This window comes from Plodia interpunctella, chromosome 1 (assembly GCF_027563975.2).
Source record: "Plodia interpunctella isolate USDA-ARS_2022_Savannah chromosome 1, ilPloInte3.2, whole genome shotgun sequence".
Classification (NCBI taxonomy): Eukaryota; Metazoa; Arthropoda; class Insecta; order Lepidoptera; family Pyralidae; genus Plodia; species Plodia interpunctella.
This window is the reverse complement of record NC_071294.1, coordinates 3,724,349-3,744,046: the sequence shown is the minus strand read 5'-3', so window position 1 is coordinate 3,744,046 and position 19,698 is coordinate 3,724,349. Positions and strand designations below refer to the sequence as shown.

The 19,698-nt window shown below is 34.8% G+C and overlaps 1 protein-coding gene across 2 annotated transcripts in view; it reads left to right on the top strand.

The window, feature by feature from the left end:
* LOC128670431 (uncharacterized protein) overlaps positions 1-19,698 on the top strand; it is a 143,069-nt gene that overhangs the window by 107,194 nt on the left and 16,177 nt on the right. For both annotated transcript variants that reach the window (XM_053746095.2, XM_053746086.1), the window contains exons 3-4: positions 1,135-1,293; positions 2,710-2,896. In XM_053746095.2, coding sequence (XP_053602070.1) covers positions 1,135-1,293; positions 2,710-2,842 — 292 coding nt within the window. In that variant the 3' untranslated portion in view covers positions 2,843-2,896. The remainder of the gene's footprint in view (positions 1-1,134; positions 1,294-2,709; positions 2,897-19,698) is intronic.

Sequence of the window (19,698 nt, the reverse complement as noted above, 5' to 3'; positions counted from 1 at the left end):
AAATACGAGCAGCCATGATTAATTGTAATTAAGATTCACTTGTTACAATTTTTTAAATGAATGGAATGAATGTGCTTAGTATGTAGGAAATACCAATTGTATTTTTCTCTTTAATATTTGAAATTTAAAATTCTCATTGTTACGAGGTAATAACGTAAGTTATATTTCTGTATGATACCGTTATTCATTGTTTTCTATTTAGTATTTATATTTATGAAGGAACGAAATAGATTGGAAAATTGGTATTATAATCTAATTGTAATCGCAATATTGTCGCCATTAAATGGATGCCTAGTCGCGGGACAAAATGGGAAGGTTTTAATTTTAAATGTTACATAATACAGTCTGTTTTTAAGAATAGTGTTTGTCTATTTGTTGTAAGCCTCCTTAAATAAGCCTCAATACAATTTGGGCAGGTACAACAAATGCTGCAACAGAGGCTGCATAAAATCATATGGTTAGATTGTCCAGGAGCTTCACCTTAAATTATCGAAAACTATGTCTGATTTTCGTGTAAGTTGTTTACATAGTAAGCTATATAAGCACTTAAGTGTGAGTTGATTTATTATAGACGTCTGAGCTTGCCTTTATCATCCATTCATCAATGTTTAACGAGCATTATCGCGGTATTTAATGGATTGCAGGTTGCCGTGTCTTTACACGGCCACTTACTGGGTATCAGAGGTCAAGCGACTTAGGCTGAGCTTATAAATTGATATGAACTCATATACATTAGTCATTTGGAGTGGTTGGTGGTTCAGTGGGCTAGGTGCGATCGACTTACGCCATAAAGGCGCAGCTTCAAATCGATCTTTGAGTTTATGGATCAAACAAACGTAGATATGATTATTTTTATCGATCAACACCTGCTTTTGATGAAAGAAAACTACACGGGAAAACCTTTCTTACAATACAAAAACTTATGACGGGCAGGTAGAAATCTGTACTGATGAGAAATATGAGTAAATTATTTGACTAATATAAGGAATATAAGCTTACGATTTATAACTGTCATTCGTGTCACATTGAAACATTGCATATAACATAATCTCAAAAACTCTACAATTAGTGAAACAAATGAATTGTAATGGATTTTAAATAGTCAAATTTAAAAATAAATTTTTCTTGTTACAGAATGTTCGGCACGGGAGGCGCGTGCGCAGCGTGCGGGCAGGCGATTCCGGCGAGCGAATTCGTCATGAGAACGAACGCGCCTCAACAGCCCCTACACGTCTTCCACATAAAATGCTTCGCGTGCTCAAAGTGTGGCTCACACCTTATGCAGGGCGATAGGTAACATTTTTATACTATAATATAAGCAGGCAAATAGACATCCCGCCCAACTGATCGGAAATGTTCACCGCAGAAGTCTGCAACACGCGCGTTGCCAACCCTGAGTGAATCATCAACAACACGTAAAACAGGGCTTTGGGTAAAAAATTATTAAACGTTATATATATGAAAGATCTTCAATATTCATTTTCGAAGTGAAGAAAACAAAACAATTCTTTAGTACATTCTCCAATTACCTAATAGAAAAGTATGAGAGAGGAAAGAGTAAAAATATCGTCACTTATCTTTCACATCTGGATCTACTAAATATTACACAACTTCAAATAGGTACTTAATATATCTGATTCTTTTATGTTTAGTTTACAAAAAGTTACCCATAGCTCGTGGTGCGATGGATTTGATGATATCATTCCTGCTTATAAAATTAATTGTACCAGTAACCTGCAATAAAATAATAAAATCGTAGAAGAATACCTAATAATCATTTTTCATTTTACATAACTACTATTTTATTTATACGTAACGTCTATCATAGTTTTTGTATAAGAAGTTTGAAGGCATTGAAAATTAAATTTTAACGAATACTTACATTTTATTTAAATATCTATTTGATAAAGATTAGTAAATAAATGTAGAAATTTAGATGTTATGCTTGTTCAATATTTTTTATTAAAATATTAATATTTTTTCATGTATGTGTTGATTCTTTATCTAAGTCAAATTTAAAATTAATCACTCGCCTACTATTAGGCCAAATCATAATTAAGTTAGCGTATTTTATTATTTTGAGACTAAAAATTAGTTGATTCTGTATTATTTACATTGAAACATTATTCAACGCCTGCGCATCGTCGCGCAACGAGAGCGGATTTATGCAACAAATGAGTGAGCCCATCTCGATCGCAACAAGATGTTAATTGATATCAAGAAATGATGTACCATAGCTCTTTCTCATCAGTTATATCAAGCGTTATGGATGACAGTTCTAATTTATTACTTTTATTTCTTCAAGGCTCTATAGAATGAATTAAAAGCGTACGTCATGTTTAACTCAATCTTTTTGTTATACAACTTTTTATGCATTTCAATTATAGTGGTAATACTCGAAGATAAAATTGTTTTATTAGTAATAATTTATAATATTTAATTTATTTATTGGACTTGGAACAATTACTTGAACTTGAATTAGTGCATTCAAACACACACCGTTTTACGTCTGATTGTTATAGTAAGATACAACATGATTTTTTTCAAATAAGCAAAGAAGCTTTACTAAATTTTGAACCGTTTAACCTTCTTCTTCTTATTTAAAAGACGATTGATCACACCTAACTACTATCTATTCTCGGCTTTACATTTGTCTTCTTTCAGGATCGCGAAAATCTTTTTAATCTATGACCATTCATTTCGTTCCAGGTACTATATGCTCGCGGGGTCACTAGTCTGCGAACAGGACTGGCAGAAACTAATGAAGAGTGCGAATGCGTCCGGCCCTGTCGCGCCCGTGCGCAAGGGCAAGGTGGGGCGCCCGCGTCGCTCGAGAGAATGAGCCCCGGCGCCCGCGCCGATAGCGCAGCCCCACTCACACAGGGACTATGAGGAGGTATGTTCTATACTGTTTATAATTCTGTGCTCTCATTCCATCATTTTCGTGTGTGGTGTGGGTAAAATTGCAAATGACAGGCAGAACGAAATGGAAGCCGCGAATACACAATAAAAATATCAACCCGCTCAGATGAGAAGTTTATGTTTATTATTATCATATGTCAGTTTTATATAGATTGGAATAATATATATAATTTTTTAATGTTAATATACCAATATTTACCTATCTTTTATTCTTCTATTTATACTTAATTGTGGCATAAATATAATATCATCATTATTGCACCACGGCGCAAACACCAGCGTCTTGAGAAATTGTTAATTGTAGCTATTGTGGAAAATGCAACAATAAATAATACAGCCTTATTGATATTACTATAGCTGTATTGAGCAACATTTAATGCTGTCTCTGTCAGTGTTTTAATATAATTATTATGACCTGATTGACCATAAAAAGTCAGAATATAGACTGGCATATAAGGCAAGCTCTTCTAATAATAAATCCTAAAAGAACCACGTTTTCAGAACATCTACAATTCTAATATTCAGAACATTACCACGATCCATAATTAATTCTATTTGTGTAAGTAATGTGAACATTCGCCATAAACCGATTCAGACCGGATTCAAAACAGGCAGGCATTATATTCTAAACAGCCCACGCTTAACACAATTGCCGATCTTAATCGACTTAATCGATACTCCATCGATTGTCTAATCGATTTATTCGATTCATTGGGTTTTTTCAATGAAGACTGCGGAGGCGGGTGACCTGTGGTAACTGACATGTTGTGACTAACTCTTGATTAGTTTAAACTTTAATTAATTACGGTAATTACAGCCTACCACGTCAGACGTGCTCGCACTCGTAACAATATGGCCGAAAGATTAATAATGCAATTAATTTTCTAATTCGCTTACATGATGAGGTGCAATCTATTATTTCATATTATAATTATAACGGTGGTAACCATCTCCGTTAATACTTAATTTAAAAGTCTAAAATTACTTTTTAAATCGAAATTATATTCGTCTATTGTCAGTTATTTTATGATATATAATTCCATGAATATCTCTTAATTATAACTTGACAAGTTAATTACAGTTTTAATTGTTAGCCAACAAACCTTATTTTCCTTATTCTAAAGTCTTTATAATTGTTTCCTACTCCCATTGAATTGGATTGATAAATTTATAAAAAAAAAAGTACTTAATTGGTTTTAAATAACCAGTTATTTCTTAAATAAAATCTCTAAAAACTTTATTTTTATTAGACGGATAGGACTGACATAGTTTACTAAACCAACATTGCTTTACAAAGTCATTATTAAAATATCAGTCCATTTTCAAGATAATCACTGCCACAGATTGTAGGAAAGCAAGAAAGATTTTACTTACTAGCTATGAAGCTAGGCAATGCGTTGTGCTCGTCACCACCAATATGAACTCGGCTAAAAAGGCAATTTTCAGCCGGATACGGCTAATTAAGTGTACAAGTTGCCCTGTAAAGGTGCGTATCTAATTTGCTGTTGTAGCCGACGACACGGCGATAAAATTGTAACACGCATCGTAAAACGACTGACACGCAGTCCCAGACTTATGAGTATTTACCTTTATTGCGGACTCATTGGAGAAAGAAATGTTACACAAGACCACAAGACTATTTTCTCATGAAAACAAAATAAAATTGGATTTATTTCATCGCGCGAAAATAAAGCTTTATGAAGCCGTGATGTCTTTTTTTGTCGTATTTCTCTATCCACAATTCAATTAAATATTAAAAGACTTGTCAGTTTTACTATTTATTTTAAGCTCATTTAGGCATGACAGTTCAGTGAACCTTAAACAAAAAAATAAACTAAAGATATTTTATTACCTACCAATATTTATTTATTATTCGCTATTCGAACAATGAAAGCCCGTCGTTTTAAGGAGTTTAAAAATTCAACAATCACATGTGAAATAGAGGGATGACGGGAAACCGTGCCGTAGTCAATTTGCGCCCATTCGCCCGGATTACTATTAGTAAAAGCTTGTTCTAATGGCTCAGGTCTCTTTCTACTTTTATGTATAAATGTGATAAATTGTTTGAAAAATAATGCAAAAATTTTATCAAATTACATCTGGGTTATAAAAATTGCAGTCAAGTGGTGTTAGCGCGGAAATTTTTCATTTTAAAAAATATCATAATTATTTCTCAAAAATAAAAAGCACATAACTAAGAGCATTCCGCTAAAGTGGGGGCTTAAAAAATTAAACCGATTATGAGACGTGTGAACGGCGCAAAGAGAAGTGGAGAAGAAACACAATTAAGCTGTTCAATGAACACGGTACAAAGACTGCTTTGTTTGCGGACCACGGGCCGCTCGTCCGGAACACGCCACTTCAGACTACGTATCATAATTTACCTTAAAAACAAATACTTACTCATTTGATATACTGAAAAACAGCAATTGATTGCGAACTAGAGTGCTGAACGCTCACAAACAAAACCACCCTGACGATATTCATTAACGCTAAGCTTTCTAATTGCAGTTTTCGTCTTGTTGGACGATAGTTCATAGAGTTAATTATCTCGTAGAGCGACCATCGCCCAGCCCCGGGCGACTCGCTTCCCGTCCGCCGCGGACTTGCTTACGGCGCTTTCACAAAATGCACTGCTAACCAATCCCAAAGTTTAAACAGCCCAAACTTATTTCGGCAACTCATAAAACTATTGTCCAGCCCTAACGGAAGAACAATTCAGCCACCGTAAACATCAACAAGCGTTTGTTGCACTCAATTACAGTGTTGACACACAAATGCACAAAATTACGCATACGTCAGGCACTCACAAAGGCGACTCTATTACAGGCAACCCTTTAATAAAACTACATAGTTGAATATAATAGCAAAGGCGGTAGTTGTTTGTGTGGATGGAGCGGTGGTCAAAGGCGCAATGTTAATTGGAAAGCACCTGGGAATGACAGCGCTTTATGGGGAGTGTGGCGTAAAAATCAAGTTCGAGCGCGAGCCTCGATGCTCAAAGACTTGACCGTTTGGCGAGGTGGCTTTGTAACACGATTACGCCGACTTGTCAAAAGTTAATTAAATAACGTTTTTCCGAATTACCTGCCGGGGTCGACTTCAAAGTGCGCTGGCCGTGGCTTTGGGAATCTTTCCACAAAGGGCATCGCTGCGGGCGAGGGCCGCGGCCTGTGATCTCGATCCCCCGATGTAGTGTGCCGGACAGGTGAGATCACTCTTTGTAGCTCTAGCCGAAGCTTCGTTAGCTCACTTACACTCGGTGATTTCTAGTCCGGTTGCTGGATTTATCGGTGTCGAGTGTTCGACATGATCGATGGTTGTCAAACCGTTATCTGTTACATCGACCTTGGGGTGGTTTCGTTTGACACGCGATGTGTCTACCAGCTTTGAAAACAGTATTTGTATTATTACTCCAATAATTTTGAAACAAAGGATTTTATAGTTTATTTTTTTGTTGACAAAATAGTGATAATTTACAGTTGATCTGAACTACCTACCTATGTATTGATGTCAAAGACATGTAGCAATTAAAAGCAAAGTTATTTACACGTAAATTATATGTCGACTTTATAATTTGCCCTTCATGAGAGCAACCTGGGCATCGAACCCAGTCCCGTTGCGTGTTCCAACCAATCACCCGCTCTCTAATCACTCCACTCTAATTACCGGTTCAGCTGACGCCACAAAAAGTTCACTCTACGAGATGTTGTTATTATTTAACGAAGAAACGTATTTCGCTAAGTAATTGTACTTTTCTTGACATATGCTAATGGTGAATAAGTTTTTTATGTAATGCACATGTTTCATGATACATGAAAACACTCTAGTCTGAGCGCATTAGGTTACTTCCTCAGCCATAAAACATCAGAGCCCAAGGCCCCAAAACTATATATAGGTATCCGGTTAAAAATAATCTGGTCGGTTTGTTAATATAGTATGATTCAGACACTATTCTATATTTAACTTTTAATTTGAGTTTTAAATGCCGTGAACCATAAAAGGATGTCAGAATTCCTTGATTACTCGCAATCCGTTTATTTTTTCAAAACCGTATTTTATAATTGGCCATAGACTAATAACAAACATGTCTTTTATTTAGTAACGCCAATTATATTTTCCGACGAGTATAGCGTAATTAAATCTATAGTCCTAATTATTTTCTTGATACACATTCGTTCCGAGCTCTAATTGGTACATTAACGAATGCCAATTAGAAGCACTTCAAATAACAGAAGCTGTGTAGTGTATATTTTAAATGAGAACATCCCACTAATTTGAAACAGACGTTTAGGCGGGTCTTCATAGGGAACAATTGTTTTGGACATTGTGAAATTTTCTTGACTCACTGTAACAAAATAATTTTATACCTGCTAAGATGAGTTTTGCTAGAACGAAATGGTTTCGCCGCCGATAAAATGAACATAAACTTTCTATATCAACCAATCTATATCAATCATATTTTATAATAACAAATGTCTTATCAAACAAAAACTAAAAGTAAGTTGTGAAAAGTTTCATCTGTTTTTCCCAAGTTTCTTGTGTAGTTTTTACTAGAAGAATAATTTTAGTTTATAGTTTTTACTAGAAGAATAATTTTATGATTAAAAAAATGGAAATTACAGAAATATGTTTTCCGAAAGAACAGTTTCAATGTAAGACTCCATTTAAATTTAAATTGTAAAGAACACAACACTAAATGACTACATAAGTAAATATTGTGGACGTTTAAAAATAATATTGCAGCAATTACCGGCAAGGCTATCCGGTCCACAAAGTGTGTCAAGAAATTAGTGTTTAATTTATTCATTGGGCTGGGTTCGTGTCTCGTTTAGTTATTACGGTAGTTGATAGTTAAGGCGTCGGGAACCTTAGAAATTAATCACGCCCGTGACAATAAGGCCGGCCGCACACGGGGCACAAATTAATAATAGCACTGGAAGATCCTTCAAAATTTAATAGATGTCATTTTTTTTATTTTTGATGACTATTCGAAGGTTCTTATATTATTAGAAACACCAGTGAATAAACAACTGTCATAATGACAATAAATTCAAAGATATGACAAAAATAAAATCACATATTTTTGGACTCGTCCTAACGCTCCTTCTAAATGATACTCTAACGTGACGTCACGATTGAGTAACATGATAGCGAAAAATCTATGTTTGTTCGACAGCTACCTTAAATATTGCGTTTATGCTGACGAATTCTGAATAAAATATGTATCAAAATTTTAGTTTAAAAAAATTATAAACATAATAGTCGACCAGTTTATTTATATATTTTTTAATGTACTTTCCAACCAACTTAAATGTTTGAATTGATCCAGCAGCATTTTTACAGTCTATGAATTATCACAATGGTCTTAAATATATTTTGGTTATCTTATACACATATTTTTTACAATTTTCTGACCTTTGTCATCCCTATTGCGATGTTTTGTTCATAAATATTAATGGTTTTCATAAATCGCCACTTATGAAGTAAGATTTGCAAGTAACGATAAAGTAAAATTAAATGAGAAAAACAAAGCAAATTATATGAAAATAAAAAAAATATGTCGTGCTTAATACATAACGATTACAATAAAAAACTTAAATCTCCATGAAATTACCTATCACAAATGTGAAATGGTATAATGTTAAAATTCAAATATTGTAAGACAACAGCCGTGAAATATCTGCGCATGCCCTTAAAATATCCCAAGGAAAACTTTTCGAAAATAATTTCGTGAAAAATGTGACAACGGAGAGAGAAAACTTTAATTAACGCTAGTCCACATGTGGGGACAATTTACGTGTCCGCCTCTAATTTAAAATTAATACTCGGGGCTGGTGGAAAATTTGAAAAGTTTGAACGACGTCGCCGGGCCGGCTCTGCCCCGCCGATTGCATTTTTATACGAGAAAGACAACCTCTTAGCTTATTAGGGAAGCCAGTTATAACAGGGCCGTGGGATTTCTCTGTGGACGCCCAACGACTTCGACCCAGTTAATTAGTTTAATGGATACATTCCTTGCCTTGTCGTCTATTTTCAGAGACAATTCAGTAACATTGAAAGGGAATGCAGTATCGCAATTTAGGGCAGCGGTGATGCACTTATGCACCGGCACATTTCCCACAGTCGAGTGCACTGGGTCCGCATCCGCATACGACAAAGGACATCCGTCCACAATAGCTCCATTAAAATAATGCAAGTAAATGAGGATTTGCGGAGACGAGTCCGAATCCGGCTCTCCGAACTCACAATGCTGGAAGGCTGGCTGACGACGGTTAAAACACTACACGCGAACATGTTTCATTAGCTAAGTGGAGGCTTTTGGCGGGTGAATCTGTGTAATGCAGCAGACGCAGTGGCGCTTTTACTTAAACGCCGTAATTAAAACGCACCCGCTCCGCTAAGGGCGCAGTTTTAAACTCGCCCCAACTAGTTTCGAGTGGCCAATTTAGTTTTAGTGTTACTCCGTGTTTGAGATGCGAATTTTTAAGTCTTCTTACTAAACAAACATTGTCAATATTTGTGTCATTTATTGAATTATTCTCGTCAGAATCGAAGTAATGTAGTTATCTTGATTAACGTTCCATGTTCGCAAAGATTCCGCCGCTATTTATTAATAACTTTATAGCCAGCTAACGAGTAAAATTGATCGGTATTAACGATCTTAATAGAATCGCTGGCATCGATTGAATGCGTGTCGATGCCCGATCTCGAGTTAATTTAATTGAGACCGAGTTGAGTAATTAATTAGTGGGGAATGAGAGCTCTCAGCCGGATGAGGTACCCCCACTACCGCTGTTTACAACCCTCTACATATTGAGGAACGAAACGCGACGATGCGACGGGCCGATGCGACAAACAAACGGCAAGACGCAGACAGTATAGTTTTCCAAACGGGACGTAATTAGTAGTTTATTTAGTTGCTGCTAATTATACAATATGTAATCATAAACAAACTTGGAGGATTCAGTGTTTTGCTTGTTGAAAAGACTCGACTTAAAATGTCATTGATCATAGTTTACTCCTTATATGTATTAATCTCAATGATCCTACTTTACCTAAAACGAACCCTTTAGTTGGTAGCATTATTTAAAAAAAAAAACATTTTTATATATTTTTAACCCAAGACATTTATACCAATAATCTAAATAGCGAGCGACAAACCCAAAAACACGTAGTACTTACTTGATTGATTTAGTTGGGAGCATAGGGATGCGTAGGTTAATGGCATTTAATCTTGCTAAAACGTTAGCCGATCCGTCATAATGAATATTTATCCTCGACAGAAAGCCCCATACTTTTATGACGATACATATTTTAGTAGCTCAGTAATCCCACTGATTACTTTTCTTTAATTTTTGTGAAAACGCTATGCAACCTATGTAGATAAGTGTATTACGCTTCGGGAAGAGCAAACATTTAAATAAATGAGATTTTTTATTAATTCAACAGCTTTGAATATGTAATGGCTAGGCAGGCTTTGTTTTGAAACGACTTTCATATACTTATTAGCTTGTTTAGTGTGTCTTGCAAATTCTCTAATAATTAGTTAATGGACAAAGCTTGACAAAAAAAATCCATTTTACAAACATATATTTAATTTTTTTTCTATAATAATTTAAAAAATTCCTGCAGTAAAATTTTAAATTAAAATTTTCCAGAGTAATTTACATATCTTAGGTAGTAGATCTAGTGTATTAATCGAATTTCTTCGCTTAATCGAAATAATCGAAAATGTAAAAAAAAAACAGTTAATCTGATATTTTATAACTATACTTATAACAAAAATCCATGAAAAACAAAAATCATTTCCTTTAATTGTGGAACCACATGATGATGATGAACAATGATCCCTTTTAATTAAACATAATTGTGATTAATTAACTCTACAGGTAGATAACCGTTCTTCATTCGTACCCCCACGGCCGACGCAAAATATTGTGAGCACAGATAGATATTTACCTACTTACATACGTATCTACTCTTTTTTCGTTGTATCTTAATGACATGTATATGAACACTTGAAGTCCAATATAAATTTGATATATTTAATATGATTGAGGTTTAATAGATAGATATTTGAAAAATATAGCTCCGTATAAGAATAATATCTACAAAATTGCCCAAGATTTTATAATTTTTTTTCGATCTCCGATTTTTTCCGCATTTTTTGTATTTTATAAAAATAAATCGCCGCCGTTTACTAATACGATTGTTCTTTAGTAATTTTCATTTTCATGCTGTGTACATAATTGCTACTCAAATAAAAAAATCATAAACATCATCCGAGTGTAGCTCAATCAAATTTGCAAAATCAAGAAAATCTGTATTTTGTCGATATATTTCCCTGTACAATCCTTATTTTTCAGTGCGGCTTCTCATTTTATATTAATTTAATTACACTTCATTACCAGTGTGGAGATGATATCACTCATATTTATTACATTGTTAGTCGCGTTGTTCTTAAAAATATATTTCACAGTACATCTCTTTCTAATTAAAAAGTAGCCAACACATTAGTGAGTCTGTTGCTGTTTATTGCGATGTTTGCTTACCATCAGCATCAGCTATTTCGTATAGTAGTTTGCCTATTATGCTATTAATACAACCCTGATCCGGTGTAGGCGATTTTATTTCGGACTTCAAACTTTTGTCTAAGTATCATCCTCTATCAAGAGAATTTCAGGAAAAATGTTTCCAAATGAGGCGTCCCGTTCACTGTATTACGTGCCGGTGATATACCTTATAAAATACAGGATGTCACTTTATATTTAATATGCCCTCTTCCATTAGTCATATGAAACATGTGCCAATACAAATGATATGGAGGTCTATGAATGAATGACAGGCAGACGGCGGTGGGAGAGGAGTAGAAGGGTGCCCCGACTCCGAGGGAGGAAACACTAATGGATTACATTCGACCGAGTGAATTAGGATATTGTCATTTGTGATGCATCTTTATACATTGAATTGAATTAATATTTAATTAAATTTACAATGTTATCATTATCTGAAATATATAAGAGATTTCTGTTTTCTTTCTGCTGTTAAAATTCTACAAATTGAAGTCAAAATATATATTTTATGTTGAAAGTAGCCTTGAATTTAAGACCTTGTCTTTTTTTTATCTTTTGATTGAGTGAATATGTCTAAGAAAAGGTCTAATCGTTTCAGAATTATACTTTTTAATATGAGACCTTGTTAGTATCAAAGATTATTTCGTACGTCAAACTTGTCAAGTTTTTCATTATTGATAAGATATCCATAGCAAAATCTGTTGGTAAATATGCTAATTCTTTAAATACGATTTTAGATTATAATCTTACGAATAAATCGAATATAGCATATTTAATAATTCCACTAAGTTTATGTGATTAATAAATAATATAGTTAGTGGAAATGCAATTAGCGTTTGTTTGTAAGTTCCCAATATTGCAAAGCCTCTCAGATTCAATTAATTAGTTCGTGGTACCAAATCTGAAAGGTTCCATTGTTCAGGACAAAGCGTGCTTTGATAACGTGTTTAGTTATTAGGAGTTTAAATTTATGTTGGATACATAATAGTTTGTGTAGTAATTTATTTCTTTTGTTAGGGAAAGTTTCTAAATATTTTTATAAATTAAAAGGATATACGTTTATGCATATAGACAAATACCTCAAATAAAATACAATACAATAATAATACTTACTTCAAACTAGTGGGCCGTCCGGGATTCTCTCGGGTAAAAACGTTACGTACACCTAAACCTTTCTCAGGAATTGAAAGAAAGAAAAATAGTTTATTCGGTACATAATGATAATTAAAATTAAGTTGACAATAAAATCCGGAATTAAAACTAATTCCGGAATTAATACGAATTATATTATCCATTGGTGAAAACCCCATGAAAATCTTTTGAGTTTATCGTGAACAGACAGACAGATGCGGCAGAAAACTGTGTTCTGTGATTTGGTAAGGATAAGGATACAATAATTTTTAACTGCTATAACTTGTTTGACTTTATTACAGCATGGCATCGTGTTTTTTAAACTTATTTAACTAGATAATTATTTTCATTATACTTTTTTGTTTTTTCATAGGTATGCTATATAAACCGACATAATTGGAAAGATTCGGTCAGTTTATATATAAACTTTACACAACTTATAAATAAACGTAGACTGAATGAATAGACTCTATCGGTTCTATGTCAAAATTCTTTTTATTTATTTCCAATTCAAACAAATGATTCCAGTTTCTCAATTCCGTGTTTATTCATAGGTTCCGTGTAAACCTGTCTAATTGATACCTACGTGTAGTGTAGTAGTGGTGCAGTTGCAATCCAGTTTCAACCGCTTTCACTTTTAATGGCGGCTCCCCGCACTCCTAGCACTAAATCAACGGAGCGATACCTACCTGACCATTAGTGTCGTGTTTCATAGCTTACCTTCAATCAATTGTTAGACGTGGATTGGAACCAAATTTGATCATACACTGATACAATTAAAATTTCTTTTATGAGTTCGGTTTAGTTTTTTAAGAGTTCGATTTAGTATTTCTTAAATTTATGTTTAGTTTTTAGTTTAACATAATTAAAATTTGTAGAAATACCATCAAATTCAAATTCAAAATTAGGATGATATACTTATTGACGTCAAAAAATGACTTCTAAATCTATTGTCGATTTCCAAAACGCAGGTGAAGAGGAAGCGGCACAACAAATAATAATAAAACATTATTTTTGATGGTTAATATTTTTCCACAGTTGCGAATCACAAGGTGTTGTCGTGCCTTAGCATAATAATTATACAATGAGTACAATGTTTTACGTCAGAATGTCACATGTAACGACAATACGTCTTGAAATAATATTTTGTATTCATAAATTATATCTAAAATATCATATATCTCTGCCTGAATGTCGCTATACAAACTTTTTTTTTATAGATAGATAAAATCTTTATTTGTAGCCACAACACACAATACACAACACATACAGGTTCTTCATAGTAATAACACACACAATACAAATAATAGTGTATTGCAGCAATACAAAAAGGACACAACTCAGCGGTACTATTACCCGGAGGGGCAATACACTGATTTTCATACCTTAACCTTAAGGTCACAACTGAAAATCAGTGTATTGCCCCTACCTACCTAGTACCTACCTAGATGCAAATGCGAGATACAAAGACGATGATAACGGGAAGTTAGCTATTCAATAATTGACCACACAGATTATAATTTTATAGTAAGCAGGCTAATTTTTTCAGCTAAATCAATAAATGCGTTATTCAAAAATCAGTACAATTATTACTTAGTATAAAAAAGCTGTCTGTCCCTATGTATGTTGAGATCTTTTAAACTACGCAACGGATATTCGTATGGTTTTTTTTAATAGTGTGATTCCCGAGTAAGGTTTAAGTGTATAATCATGTCCGAGCGAAACCGGAACGAGCATCTAATTTATGAATAACAATAACTTTAACATTTTCCGATCTTGACATTATACCATATTGATGTTTACTAATACTTCATACCACAGGCCGAGTCGCGAGTTAGCTAATAAAGATTAATACAAGTTTTAATTTTTAATTAAAGTTTTAAAAGTTGAACCGATAATTGAATTTATCGATAAATCTATTAACCTTTGAACTAATCGTAGCACGTGATCTACGAATTGCTCTACGAACAGCTACGAGTAGAGAGAACCAGTGAAGTAATTTAGCGAAATTGTTATATCAAACATAAAATTGGCTTTCTTTATTACGTGTTTATAAAAAGCGTGTGCGTAAAAAAAGTAATAGCTAAATATTATTTTCACGTATGAGCACTTTAAATGTGGAAAGTGTTAGCGATAATAATGGAAATAGGAAATTTAATATAATAAAACAACTGTAGTTCATATAATACATTTATTTATTAATTTATTAGGCACATCAACAATATAAACATGTACGTACATTAAACAAAAATCATTTGCCTTTGCAAAACTTTAACTTTTAGTAATTTTGGACTGACATATTCTGATCACATTCTGACTTACATTATTCTGATTCTGATATAATGCGACAATATCCATATCAGTACATTAACCAAATAACAGATTGACAAAAAAAGAGAAAAGATAAATTTGGTCTAAGAGGGTGCGAGCTTGGGAACGCAATTGTATAAAATAAACAGAGTGCAGAAAAACCTACGCGTATTACTTCTCCAGCCATTACATAGGTATTTAAATGATGTATCATTTGCTCTGTTAGATTCTCTTGTAGTACACTATTTTAGCGTTCATAGCAGGAAACATTTCCTTGGTTAAATCATCGTTATCGTTACATTGCTTCTTCGTCTTAGCGTTTCGATGGTAAACACTAAATTGTTGTGGCCCAGAAATTAGCCACCCTAATCCCGTTGCCGGTGGCAGCCATTAGGTCCTCCTGCGTGCATTTGTTAGGACACACAGGACATGTAGTAATTCCATTCCATTGCTGGGTTGTATTTATATATCGAAAATTATGCAGTAAAAGCCTGTCCATCATCTGTTTATTTATTTTTTTGTTAGTACCCTAAGAATGAAAGCTACCAGACCCTGTCTTTGTGGTTTGGCGAATAACATGCACTTTATAAAATGCGCACTTCTTCTGTTTGTATTCAGTTCACGTTTTGACAATTTAAGTGTACATTTTGCATAGTGCACATTCTGCCAATTGCACATTTTGCGCAATGCACAATTGGCGTTATCTGTGCGCTCGATATTTGCACGGCAGCGGTGCCAAACTCTAGGTCGCTACAAGGGTTTGAACTTATCAATTACAACGTTCGCTACTTACCGCGCGGAAAGAGCAAATTGATTTAATGTAACCAGAGTGCTTTGACGAATATTATTAACGTCTTTTTGCACCCCCATTCGCACCCCGTTTTGTTCTTTCGCGTGGTTTTGTTACATCGAATCACACTTACCTAAAAACCTAAGAACGGGTTGTGTAATGGTGTGACATTCCTCTTTATTATCCATTTTTTTTAATGTAATGCGTGTCAATCTCAATTACGAGTGTGGTTCGTTTTTTTTTTTATTATCTATAAATAGTATTTATAGGATATGACAATAAAGTGAACAGTTTTCCATTGAAAAACTTATGCGAAATTCTCATTAAACAATGAATGTAATTAAAATAATAATCCTTCGCATATTGAGCACACACAGTCGCAATAAACCTCCGATCACTTCCTAGCTCGAGTCTGGCGCGTTTCGTGCAAACGCCGATGTAATCGCGTTTAATAAATACGTCTCCGTCGTCTCATTAGAGCGCCATAACTCCTCATTAGTGGCCATGCTAATTAAAGTGACGTTTACGAGCGACGCCGCCGTAGCTCAAGCTGATTCGAACGCTTTCCTCTTTCCTGTTTTAGTCCTCATTTGGCTCGGGATTGTATTGTATTGAGTTACAAGTTCTTTGAGCGTTTTATTTGCATTGTTTTCATAATTTTTTTACACTACAGATGTCGTTGTCTTATGTTTACTAAACCCAAATATTTTTTATAATTAAATTATTATGATTATTTTGTTAATGCAATGTGAATGTATAAATACTCAGTTTAATGCGTATAGCAAATACAAATAAAAACATAATTTCCTGTCAACAAGTATCGCTTCCAAGCCCAATTTGCATTATTATCGTTTACCGTTTGCATAATTTGTCACTTATCTAAACGCGTCGTCGTAAAACAGTGACTGCAATAAAATAAATGAAATTAAAATGGTTAATTTAAAAGTATTCAACTTTTATAATGCCAGCGTGTGCATTAACTGCATTGCAGCAAAGTTTACTAACCGATGGTGTTTTTGCGTTTTACGTCCATCCTTTATGAACCGCGCATAATAAGTATTATGAGCGAGCCAGCATATCACGCGCCCCATCGGGATCGCCTCTGTAATTAAAGCTTTAGGGCAAAAGTTGAACGTGAAGATCGTAATCTCGGGCATAATTTTAAATCAAATTAACACTTCAACTTTAAACCGAGGTCATTAATGGCATTACAGCGAAACAATATGGAGTCGTGACCGCACCGGCCGATATCTAAATAATAAATAAATAGGCGAGCGGCTATCGCGGCGCCGCATCTGCCGGTAATGTTCGCGCGCGAGTTTTATAATTAACAATAAATTCGGTATGTTTTTTGTTGGGCAGCACAGCGCGGCATTTGCAACATTTTCCTACGCGTCGATATGATCTCAATAAATTTAACTATATATTTCCTATTCCTCTACTCGCCCGTGAGCACTCCGCGTCGAAAATAGAATCCTTGAAAATAATTAGCTCTTTCTTTCTCGCCGCGCGCTCGATAACGAAGTCTTGTCGAAATTCCATGAATTTCTTTGGAAAACACCAAAATGCAGGTTCTCCCCACTCGAGCCGGCTCCGTTATCTCGTTATCCTAATGAAGTCTACGCTAATGACGAGTAAGTAAATAATAGGGCGGCTAATGGGGGCTTTATCATTCTCGAGTGCGCTCCAGGTAAGGGCCAATTAGAGAGCCCGCCATCGGTCCATATTGTTCGGCAGTGCTCGCTTCGATTACGATTATTTCCGAACGACTCTCGGTGCTGATAAATTGGACAAACTATTGCAAAATGACATCCGCGGTTTGCCGCACCGACTTTAATTTCCGGATAAATTGTCGCATTTCACGTGTTCCAGTGACGGGTTATTAGGTGCGAATTTAATTGCTTCGTCACATATATTTAAACAAAAATTAATTTATTTCACCTGTTATTCTGGAGTATTCTCCTGTTTTGTTTTATTGGTACAGTTGGAAATATGCAATAAAGGTGAAAAATAGTTTTACACTAATTACCCTCTGGAGATAATTTAAACTTATAGTACCTACATAATAATGTGAAAGTGAACTTTATTGAGAATTATTTACTAGTTACTAAGTATGATAATGGAAATAGAAAAATCTTATTGAATAATACATGAGATTACATCTCAAATAAATAATATCGATATTGGGAAGAACATCCCTCCTAAATGACTAAAAGATGAATGAGCGACTCGGACAATATTATCAGATCCCGCAATTACTCGTCGGGGCGGGCGCTAATTATCACATCAAGTTCGCGTTATCCTGTGAACTGGGGGAGATTACACCGCGAAACAACATTAATATAGCCACGACTGACAGCAAAACAATTGACAATAATTTCACTATCTCCACGGAGAGCCGCAAGTTAACGTAGACAAACTGTAAAGTTAAACTGAAAATAGACTTCAATCGAGGCTCACAGCTCGAGACACAATTGCTCTCACTAACAACCCACCCCAACACCAAACCCACTCTCTATTATTTTTCCTGTTTTGAAGTTTTTTACTTATTTCCATAATAAGCCACATTATAAAGCACCGGACAGCACTAGTGCCATACAGCGTCCCAGAAACCGTATTCAACGCGGGCTCGCTAAAATCGTTGGAAACTTCCCGCCGCTGTTTTTTATTGCGCAGAATTTAAATGCATTTTTGATGTTACGAGATGACACGCAGCGGACGTGCGCGCCCCTCACCCCGCGCCCTATAATTTCCCAACTCGAAACTTCACTACGGTATTAAGCCTTGATTGCTTGAAGAAACTTGGAACATTTTACTGTATTCTTCGTTCCCTGAAGATGCTGCGGCGCTAGCGCAGACGTTTATTACTAACTGTGATTTGAATTAATTTAGAATAATTTTCAGGGAGAAATGTACAGTGTTCTGTGATATTTGGGTACTTTAGTATGCGCAAACCATATACACGTGCGCGATCGTAGTCATTGTTAATTCTAAATTGTATTGTTGGATGCAAATTAATTTGGAAGCACACCTCCAATATCCCGATCAAAAGGGTTACCATGTATTCGGAATCACTATTACGGTTTTCAATTAAGTAGTTGGGATATAGTTCGACCACATTAGGAGCGGTACACGACAATACGTTTAGCGGGCCGCGGCCGCGGGCCAGGTGCCAGCGGGCCGCGGATTGACTTCCCCTGCATGCCGTAGTTTTTAACACTTACTAAAAGGGTTGCCGTGTTCGTATCGATACTTCGGAAGTATGAAACTTCTTTAACATTTTATAGTTTTTTATTCATGAAATGTGTTCCTGTCTTCATTTTGATTCAAGAGTTTGGAATACCAGCGACCTTTGGTTTCCCTTCAATAAATCTTGGTGAAAGTTTTCAAATAATTGCATTCTTTTCGATCAGATGTAACATTCGTTTCTTAAGGATATTCTAAAATTGTTACGTTGCATATATGTTATATTTATGATAAGGACCCTTATCAAAGTTACAAATAAAAATAAAGTTGGCAAGGTAGGTACTTATCTTCAAATAGTTTTTGCTTTCTACACATTTTTTAAAAAATTGAACAGTAATGTACAAATTTAAACAATTATTTAATTTATTAAGACGGAATTGAATCGTCGGGACCGCGGCAATTCTCGGTGTAATAATTAATTGGATGTTTTGTATGGTTGCCATCCACGAGTGTAGTACCTACCTGTTTGTTCCTATTGCTCCTCAAGTATTGTCCCTTCTGGAAAATATTGGGTAAAAGCAATAAATGATCCACCATCGAAACCAGAAAAAATAACTATTAACCAAATTTTTATGAATACTATTACGGATATTAGATCGTTAATATATTATGAAAGAGATAGTAATAACATCCACGATGTGATCGAACGGAACCCATATGTTCAGCAGTTATGGGTGGACAACGAAAAATATAGTAGCATTGACATCGACAAAAGAATGGGAA